The sequence below is a fragment of the Nomascus leucogenys genome, chromosome 15 (genome assembly GCF_006542625.1).
Source record: "Nomascus leucogenys isolate Asia chromosome 15, Asia_NLE_v1, whole genome shotgun sequence".
NCBI lineage: Eukaryota > Metazoa > Chordata > Mammalia > Primates > Hylobatidae > Nomascus > Nomascus leucogenys.
In genome coordinates, this window is record NC_044395.1 from 62,250,922 (window position 1) to 62,261,392 (window position 10,471).

At 47.8% G+C, this 10,471-nt stretch overlaps 1 protein-coding gene across 1 annotated transcript; it reads left to right on the plus strand.

Annotated features, from left to right (window-relative positions):
* The first annotated feature begins 4,607 nt into the window (after positions 1-4,607).
* On the plus strand, positions 4,608-9,764 carry KCNE3 (potassium voltage-gated channel subfamily E regulatory subunit 3). Its single transcript, XM_030828949.1, has 2 exons — positions 4,608-4,807; positions 9,150-9,764. Exon 2 carries the CDS (start codon positions 9,188-9,190, stop codon positions 9,491-9,493), a length of 306 nt encoding a protein of 101 aa, XP_030684809.1. The 5' UTR covers positions 4,608-4,807; positions 9,150-9,187; the 3' UTR covers positions 9,494-9,764.
* Positions 9,765-10,471: the final 707 nt, after the last annotated feature.

Consider the following 10,471-nt stretch of genomic DNA (forward strand, 5'->3'; position numbering starts at 1 on the left):
GCGCCTTGTGTTCGCTTTTCCTGGTCACCATTTGTAAAACGGGCCTCCTGCTCCTGTTGGCTGCATACCCCATGGGACAGAAGGGGAAAGGGGGATTGGAACTCGGAGTCTCTTATCTCGAAAATAAATGAGTTTAGTCCTTGCGTGAAAGCCCACCAGAGTATCCCCTCCTAAAATCCTCTCCCGACTCTCTGCTAATTTGCATATAGGGAAACTGATGCCCCAGGGGAGATGATTTACCTAAGGTTACAACAGAGACCAAACAGAATTAGAACCCAAGTTTCCTCAGTCCTAGCTCAGGGCTCTCTCCACTTCACCTACAAAGGCATGTTGTAAACGTGTGAGCTCCTCCTTATTTCCTTGCATCCGTCCACTTTGTCTGTTCCTGATGGAGGAAGACCCATGCTGGGAGCCTAGAAACTGCTTTCAGATTTTCTTGACTCCTTGAGATGATAACCATCACCTTCTCCATCCCTCACTCACTCTATACGTCTCAAAGCGCGTCCATAAACTTAACGTGCGAGTGCTCAAAATACCTTCTAAGAGGGAAGCAAGACAAGAAACTCCATCTTATTGATGAGGAAATGAGGCCTAGAGGGATATAGACCTAGAGTGATAAAGTTACTTAACCAAAACACACAGCTAGACGTGTTGGCCTAGTAGGGGCAGGAACCCAGGTCTCCTGATTCCCCCTCTGATGTGTTCTCCACCAGCTACAGGACTACAGAATGGCACCCCTCAATGATAAGGGACTGTGGGAATGATCAGAGAGGGTAGGAAACAAGGAAGGCTTCTGGAGAAGGTGAGGTTCCTGGGAATCAAGAATAATAATAAGAACCTCCTGGCTGCCTCTGAGGCTAGGAGACCTGGGGTGGGAAAGGAGACACAGAGATAGCTGTTCTTGGTAATATGGGGGGAAAGGAAAGATGTGGAGACAGAAAAGGAAACAGTGTGACCAGGCTGCCTGATAATGATCTTGTATGTTTGCAATTTCTAAAACTTTCTCATCTCTTGTCTCCTCTAGTTCTCATGTGTGGTAGGCAGGGCAGGGATCATTATCCCCACCTTATAGATGAGGTTCAGAGGAAGTAAATGCAGTGCTCAAGGACACAGAGCCAAGCATACAGCCAAGATTAGAATCATGAAAGGAACACTTGAACGGCAAGATCACAGGCTGAGGGACTGGGGAGTTGGACTGTGTGTGTGTGTGCAGTGGGTGGGTGTATGTGGCCACACCCTGGGTAGGTACACAGGGAAAAGGGTTGCAAAGCCATTGCTGGTGTTTTGAGGCCAAGAATGTTTGTCCTTTGGATTGAATGGGGTCCAGGTGCAGGGAGCATCGGGGCTTCCAAAGAAGGCTTAGAATTCCTCCTCCTCTGACTCACCCCACCTGACTGAGATGGCTTCTTTTCTTTGAGCCATCCCTTCCCCAGACCAAATGAAATCTGTTTTGCCCTGCCCTGGAGGTTGCTTTTTAAATATTGTAAGCTGTTTTCGTGAATGTATCTGCGTGTGCCAGAGTGGGGGAATGCTTTTAGAGAAGAGGCATTGATTCATTTATTCTTGAATGCCTGCTAGGTATCAGGGCTGGGAAATAAATGTATGAGGCACAGGACCCTGCCCTCTTACCTCAAAGCGCACAGTTGCGCACACACATACACACACACATGCAGTTTCAGTACAGTATAGTGCTCTAATAAGTCTTCGTGCAAAGCACTTTTGGGAAAAAACAAGAGGGAGAGACTAACTGGCTAGGGAGTGAGGAAGGAGGAGTCCCAGGAGAAGGTCTACAGAGATGAATTGGAGCTGGGTCTTGACGGATGAGTAGGAGTTTGCCAGGCAGGTAAAAAGAGGAAGGGCATTCTTGTTTAAGAAAACAGCATGAGCAAAGGCAAGAGATGTGCAAGTGCAAGGAATATTTGGAGAGTGGCCTGTAGTTCAGTGTCATGGGTGCGGGCCACTGAGAAGAGCTGTGGGGAGATGAGGCCAGTGTCAGAGTCACATTTCAAGGAGCTTCAGTGGTAATCAGAAGAGTTTAGAGTCTGCCCTACTGGCAGATGGGAACTTATAGTGGAAAGGTCTGTGGAGGGGAAGTCAAGATACTTGGTTTCTGGCTCCAACTCTGCCACTACTGGGCTGTGAGACCTTAAGCAGGTGATTCCCTTGGGGAGGAGGGTCTATTTTCCCACTGGTTGAATGAGGGGGTTGCACCAACAACATGATCATGAAGATCTCTTCCAGCTCAGATTCTATTCCTTTGTCCTTCCAACTGGATGCTAAGGGCGACTCCTTCAACTCCTCTCCCACTCCACCAGCTCTCCAGTCCACAGGAGTGGTAAGACCACCGAGGGGACAGTGGTAAAACTGTGCACCCCAGGAACTGTCTTTGGATTGCCTACCTGCTCTATGTGACTTTTTCTACCTGCCTCTCTGTACTAATTTCCAGACACTGAAGACGCTCATTCTGAAAGAGTAGCTGAAACGGAGCGACAGGAAAGAAAGACCCAAGGGTAGAGTTTCACTTTTCCCCAGAGCAACCTGAACGAAAACCCCACTAAGATCCCCAGTTCATCCCTCAGATCACAGCTTTATTCCCCAACTTCCAAGTTAGGGGTTGGACAAGCGCAAGGCAAGTGCGTTTTGTGAGAACCTGTTAATGTGTGGGAAATAGGAGGAACAGAGAGTGAACCTGGCTCATCTGGGGAATCAGGAGTAGGTCTGGAGCAGCGGGGTGCATGGGAGATGAGAGCATAAACGAAGGCTAACTCCTCCTCCCAAGCTTACCAACCTCCATCTCACTGGATCATTGACTAAGATTGGCGAGAATCTGTGGTGCATGAAAAGGCCGTAGTAACGAAGTTAGAGGAGATGATGCCCCATGACACTAAGAGGCTGTGTCTGGTGTGATGTGAAGCTTAGGTGTGAGGAAACACTGCCATTTGTAGTGGAAAGAGCACCTGCACAGTACCCCAAACACGTGGGTTCTTGTCTGAGTGCTGCCATTTATGGGCCATGTCATTTTGGACTAGTCACTTCTTCCTTCTGAGCCTCAGTTTCCTCATCTACGAAATGGAGGGGTTGGCCTGGAATCTAGATTCTAGATGATCCTTAAAGTCCCTCTCAGCTTGGCCATCTGCTCACCTTCCTTCCTCACTGGCCTATCTTCTATTTCAAGGCAAGACCTCTCCAAGGCAGGAGCTCTGTCTCTCTCATCCAAGGATCTTGGTAATCAGGGACTCTCCTGAACAGGGAAGCCAAGGAGTTCAGAAACAGTGGCAAAACTCCCCTGTTGCTGACTGCCAGTCCCCAGCTTGAGCCCCAGAGGCAGCCCCAGAGCCCCATAGAGAACCAACCTGTGCCTTCATCAGCTTTCTGCCTCTCCTAACTCAGACAGGAGGCCCTCGCACCCAGGCCCTCTCTCCCATACAAACCCAGCACCTAGAGATGTGGAACTATGGCCTCTTTCCTCCTCCTGTCAGAATCACAAACATCCTAGTCTATCCAGAGAGGCCCTGAGGCATGAAAGGTCTCATGAATCTTTATTCCCCTCATGGAACCATGCCTCAAAGCCCACCCTACCCTCCATGCTGTCCCTTTCCCCCACCTTCTGCAGAGTCTATCTCCTCCTCAGGCTAGATCGTCCTGGCAGGTGAGCTGTGAAGAGGAAAAATGAGTAAATCCCTCAGTTTGGCTCGGCTGGGATATTAGATGTAAGTCAGTCCCAGGGCTCAGAAGCATCTTAACCTGTGAGGAAAAGGTCCACAGCCTTCTCTAACTTGGGATTTGAGAAGCTCTAGAAAGCCCCCAAAATGCCTCTCCCATCAGCCTCTCTAACTTCCCATGGTCTCACAGCATGGTTTCATGATTCGTATCATCACAGGACGTTAGAACCAACTGGGACCCCTTCATTTTACAGATGCAGACAGAAGCTGAGGCCCAGAAAAGGGAAGTCTTATGTCCAAAGTCACACAAGGAGCAGCTGAGCTGGGACAACTCCCTGGGTTTCCATTTCCTTCACCGTAAAGTGAGGGCATATAGCCTAGATGGGCTCTGAAGGCCCTTCCAGCTTTGCTCTACAAAAAACAACCACCATCTGTGCAGTGTCTAGTGCCAAGTACTACATGATGTTCTTTAACTTTCACAACAAAGCTATGCTACAGATAGTGTTCATTCTGTGATCGTGTTCATATCCTGTCTATCTGAATAGATTGGGTGGTAACACATCATTTGTTCCTATGTAAAATATCAACCAAGCTGCCAGCTGGCATTCTCCCACTCATGTCAATTCCCTTGGGATTTGAAAAGGACCTTGCTAAGGTAACCCTTAGGAAAGGGAATGTTTTAGGCTGCACCATCAGCTGGTCCCTGGGTGGGAGTCCACATGTTAAACAGGTTTCTCATGAAGTCACCCAGTGAAGACACTGTAAGTCTGGAGGTGGGTGAGGCCCTTTGGTCACTGCACAGTTCCTTTAACTGCAACCCTAGGCTGGCCTGACCCAGCTGCTGCAGGAAGGGGAGGGGCCATGGGAGGGGGTCAGAGCCCACAGCAGGACTCTTGCACAATCCTTGGGGCCTGGCCTTGGGCAATCCACCCTGGTTCTGAAGTTTGTGCTTTGTGTCTGGTTCCTTCCTTTTCTGCCTTCTCTCCTGCTTTCTAGCTCTGGGCTTTCCCAGCTCCAAAGTCAATACTGAGATCCCAGATGTGTCCAGAGACATCCTGAAGAGGCTCGGGGGTGAAGGAGCCTTAGTGTGTCCACAAAGAGACTCCTCAAACCGACTGAGAGCCAGCGGATTTGCCAGCGGTCTGGTGAGTCTTCCAGATTGAGATTTCCCTCCCTCTCCCTGTCAGTTGAAACCCCTTTCCAATGATACCTAAGAAAACTGAATGGTAACTGCCCTGCCCTGGGATGGAGCTTGGGACGACTAGGAGCTTTCACCTTCACTGTATGTGCTGCGTCCATTTTTTTTTTTTTTTAAACCTATGTGCACATATTTGCTTCTTGAAATTAAAAAAAAAAGTTTTTAATCCTCTTCTACATAATACAAGTATGTGCTCATAGCAAGCCTTGAAGGAGGAGGAAAAGGATGATCATCTTTCTTTGTGGGGTTGTTTTTTTTTTTTTTTTTTTTTTTTTTGAGACAGACGTCTCGCTGTGCTGCCCAGGCTGGAGTGCAGTGGCGTGATCTCGGCTCACTGCAACTTCCACCTCCTGAGTTCAAGCTGTTCTCCTGCCTCAGCCTCCTGAGCAGCTGGGAATACAGGTGTATGCCCAGCTAATTTTTGTATTTTTAGTAGAGACGGGGTTTCTCCATGTTGGCCAGGCTGGTCTCGAACTCCTGACCTCAGGTGACCCACCTGCCTCAGCCTCCCAAAGTACCGGGATTCAGGGAGTGAGCCACCGCACCTGGCCCATTTTTTAAAATTGTGCTTAAAACACACACACACACACACACACACCATAAAAATGTAGCATCTTAGTCATTCTTGAGTGTACACTCAGTAGTGTTAACTAGATTCACCTGTTGTGCAGCAGATCCCCCCCAGAACCTCTTCATCTTGTAAAACTGAAACTCTATACGTGCCATACAACAACTCCATGATAATGTCTTTTGGTAGGTGAGGAAACCAAAGCCCAACCAGGGAAAGGAACTTATTTCCTTCAGAGTAGGCTCCTCCAGACACTTACACTGTTTGTTTGTTGTCTACCTATGAAATTGCCTGAGGCCCCTTCCTCCTTCAACCGTCACTTAGCGATTTCCTCCTCAGGTCTCACGTCTGTCTCTACCCCTACTTCCCCATTTTATCCTCTCTGCCCCAACTCATGACTCAGCATCTTGCACTAAACTATTTCAAGACTCTTGTAGCTGGGATCACTGCCTCAATTCCAGCTCCCTCCAGTCCACATGACAGCCAGAGTATCCTTTCCAGGCACAGATCTGACCATTTTATCTTCTTTTAAAATACCATTCCATGGTTTTTCCCTAGCTACAGAATAAAGTTCCAACTCTACAGCGTGGCACTCAAGGACCCCCATGATCTGGATCCTCTCTCTCCTGTCCTACATCCTACGCTATTCTTCCACACATCTTACACTCCAGCCTCTTTATGCTACTTTCCATTCTTCTAAACATTTACACTTTCTTGTTCTGCCTTTGCTCATGTTTCCTTTGTCTTCTCTGCCTTCAAGGTCCAACTCAAATGCCTCCATCACTGTGGACACTCTCTGAGCCTTGATCAGTATCCATCACTTATTCCTTTCAGCCTAAGTAGCTCCTGGCTTGTCCCCTGCATTGTATCAGAGCCCCTGGGTGAAGGCACTGGATCTGAGCCACCCCAAACTCCCATCACAGGGCCTGGCCCATATTGGTGATAACTATCTGGATGATTTTTTGAGTTATTTATTTCATCATGCAACTCCTACCTGGTATTGGCCCACACGAGGGAAGCAGCAGCCACAGAGTTCTTGCCTGACACATGGGGTAGTAGATGAGAACGTATATCTCCTGGATCTTAACTCAGTGAGCTCTTGTTCTTTTCCCCTCCTCCATCCAGACAAGACAGCACAAGTACTAGATGGCAGAGGGCCCCAAAGGCCTTGCATAAAATGCTGCCCAGTCCTGGCTGATTGCGTTCATAGAGCCATTGATGAATATTTATCATGGTCAGAATGATCATCTTTTCCAGGGAAGAGATCTTATGGTTAATAGTCACATTAGTTAACATTAGTTTGTTAACAGTTCTACCCATATGATGGAGGGCTGAATGCTTGGCCCATAGAGAATTCCTTAAAGTGAACATCTTTACTAGAAACTATTGAGAGAAGGAGAGCACCCAGCCAATCTAGAAAAGGGGAATACCCAGCCAGTCTCAGGGTAGTACCCAGGGAAAGGAGAACACCCAGTCTCAGGGTAGTCCTCCAGATTGGGGGAAGAGACATAACCCTGCTGACCAGACACATGTGTTCTGATGACATCCTTATGAAAAACAAGAGGACAGCCACATATTGCCTTATATGTAAGTGCTGGGGGGGAAGGGAAGGCTGTGATGATAGAGGTGGTGTAGTGTGGCTGAGAGGTGGGGAGCACTGAATGGAGGCTTCCTAAAGGAAGTGAGTGTGGGGCCTTGTTTACAGGGAATGACATATGGTTTTTCAGAGACAACGATGCAAGTCTGTTTTAAGATGTTCTTTCTGGCTGGGCACAGTGGCTCATGCCTGTAATCCCAGCACTTTGTGAGGCCGAGGTGGGCGAATCACAAAGTCAGGAGATCGAGACCATCCTGGCTAACATGGTGAAACTGTCTCTACTAAAAATACAAAAAAATTAGCCTGGCGTGATGGTGGGCGCCTGTAGTCCCAGCTACTCGGGAGGCTGAGGCAGGAGAATGGCGTGAACCCAGGAGGCGGAGCTTGCAGTGAGCAGAGATTGCGCCACTGCACTCCAGCCTGGGCGACAGAGCGAGACTCCATCTCAAAAAAAAAAAAAAAAGATGTTTCCTATATTATAGACTAAGGATCTCTGAGAAGAAGGGAAAGGAACATTTATAATCACTTACTATATGCCAGGTACATAATGACTTTATTTCAGGAGACAAGATAGTTGATGTGCTTGTGTCTTCTTTTTGTGGGCAGGTAAACCCCAAGCCAGACTGAGAACTCCTTTCACTCTCCCACCCTCAGGCCCAAGCTGTTCTTCTCTTCTCCAGTGCCTGCAGTGGTTACCAACCTGTTCCCGTTTCCCTGACTACCTCCGTTCCAACAGAATTTCTACAAATAGCTAGGAATATCTAGTCTTTGGGACACAGGATGCTTGAGAGGGCAAATGATCCAGCTTCTGGCCTCCAGGTAGGATGAAATTTAAACCATCCCCAGGTGTCTTCCAAAAGGTATCCGTGGAGTCTTTTTTTTTTTTTTCTTTTGAGACAAAGTCATGCTCTGTGGCCCAGGCTGGAGTGCAGTGGCTCTATCTTGGCTCACTGCAACCTCTGCCTTCTGAGTCCAAGTGATTCTCCTGCCTCAGCCTCCCGAGTAGCTGGGATTACCAAGCGCTCACCACCATGCCCAGCTAATTTTTGTATTTTTAGTAGAGACGGGGTTTCACCATGTTTTCCAGGCTAGTCTCCAACTCCTGACCTCAAGTGATCCACCTGCCTCACCCTCCCAAAGTGCTGGGATTACAGGCGTGAGCCACTGTGCCCAACCTGTCTGTGGAGTCTAAAGAGAACTGCGCTGAAGGAGAGTTGTGATGAATGTCTTCTAATGGTGCTGCACAGTCCTGCTGAGAGCTAGCATGGAAGTGGAAGCAGCTCTAAGCTAGCCACAAAAAGCAGGGCTTTTTGTCTTGGCTCTACCTCCAATATTCTATGATCATGGACAAGCCACTTATTCTGTCAAGGCCTCAGTTTCCCTGTGTATAAAATGGAAGTTATATTAAATAATCCTTAAGGTCCTTCTAACCTAAAGTTAAGTGATTTATAGAATCCAAAGAAAGGAGAGATTAATATGGGTTCTGATGGTCAGGGAAGGCTTTATTCTACAATTATTTATTGAATACTTACTTATTGAATGCTGTCATAAGTGATTGCATATAGCAGTGAGTAAAACAAATATAGGCCCTGCCTTTATTGTTTAGTGTATGGTCTAGTGGAGAAGACAAACATGTAATCAAGTAGCTAGAATAAGCTATTGTATTAGTCCATTTTCATACTGCCATGAAGAAATACCCAAACCTGGGTAGTTTATAAAGAAAAAGAAGTTTAATGGACTCACAGTTCCACATTGGCTGGGTGGGCTTCACAATCACGGCAGAAGGCAAAGGAGGAGCAAAGGCACATCTTACATGGTGGCAGGCAAGAGAGCAGGTGCAGGGGAACCACCCTTTATAAAACTATCAGCTCTTGTGAGACTTATTCATTATCATGAGAACAGCATGGGAAAAACCCACCCCCATGATTCAGTTACCTCCTACTGGGTCCCTCCCATGACACATGGGGATTATGGGAGCTATGATTCCAGATGAGATTTGGGTGGGGACACAGCCAAACCATATCAGCCATGATGCTAGGATTTTACCTGGGATCTGAAGGAAGGAGGTCATTTGAGCTGCAGGTGACAGAGCCATCCCCTCTCTCTTTTCTCTTGCCACCACAGCGTCTACCGAGTCTTCCTCCACCTCAATCTCTGTTGCTATGGAGACTACCAATGGAACTGAGACCTGGTATGAGAGCCTGCATGCCGTGCTGAAGGCTCTAAATGCCACTCTTCACAGCAATTTGCTCTGCCGGCCAGGGCTGGGGCCAGACAACCAGACTGAAGAGCGGCGGGCCAGCCTACCTGGCCGTGATGACAACTCCTATATGTACATTCTCTTTGTCATGTTTCTATTTGCTGTAACTGTGGGCAGCCTCATCCTGGGATACACCCGCTCCCGCAAAGTGGACAAGCGTAGTGACCCCTATCATGTGTACATCAAGAACCGTGTGTCTATGATCTAACACGAGAAGGCTGGGATGGTGGAAGACCAAGACACCTGGGGATTGCGTCTGGCGCCTCCAGAACTCTGCTGTGGACTGCATCGGGTCTCAGTGTCCCTATCTGTAAGATCAACAAGAAACAGGGCTAAGGGAGGTCATCACTGGGGTGGAAGAAGAGGGGTTGGTAGACTGAAGCCTTGTGCATAAGGATTTTTTCCCAGGAAAAGATAGACTTTATAAACAGTGGGAGCCCGTGAACAAATATATAAAAGTAGCAACAGATAATGACCAATAACTGGTTCAGTGGCTGGAGCACTGGGGGCCTGGAGTTTGGAGAAAGGAGAAGAAGTTGTAGCAGAGGGAAATGAGACAGGAAGATGCTCTGGGTACACATTTTTTATGTGTTATCTTCAGCCATGAGAAGCGGTGATGATTATCCCATATCACAGATATGATTTACTACCACCACCCTGCCCCCGCTCCCATGAAGAAAGCAGGACAAGTGCTGTGCCGCCCATTTGGGCCTGAGTAGTGCCATGATTGGAACTCAGGAACTCTGGCCTCCTTGCCTAGTGCTTTTCAAAACTCTGTGCCACACAGGAGTGGATCCAGGCCTGAAGGTCATACAATTCTGGGGACTCTCTTTAAGAAAAAGAATTCTAAAATATCTTACTTTTGCAAACATTACGAAAATATACTGCCACATTAATATGTTGCTAGGGCCCCTGCTAGGACCTTAAGAAGGAGCTCATGTGAGTCAGGACCCTGAATGTTAGGCCACTTTAGCTCTATGGTTCATATGCTTCTTGAACCAAGTCACAGGGCACTTCCCAGCCACATTGCCAGCCAACAGGACTAAACTACCTCCAAAGCAAGCAGCCTTTTCAGTTTTGATTGAGTGATGTGAGAAATGTCTTTTCTTTTTTTTTTTTTCGAGACAGTCTCCCTACGTCACCCGCAGCAACCCAATCTTGGCTCACTGCAACCCCCACCTCCCAG

Bases quoted from the DNA above. Each gene is read 5' to 3' on its own strand.
- KCNE3 (XM_030828949.1), top strand. From the start codon at position 9,188: ATGGAGACTACCAATGGAACTGAGACCTGGTATGAGAGCCTGCATGCC.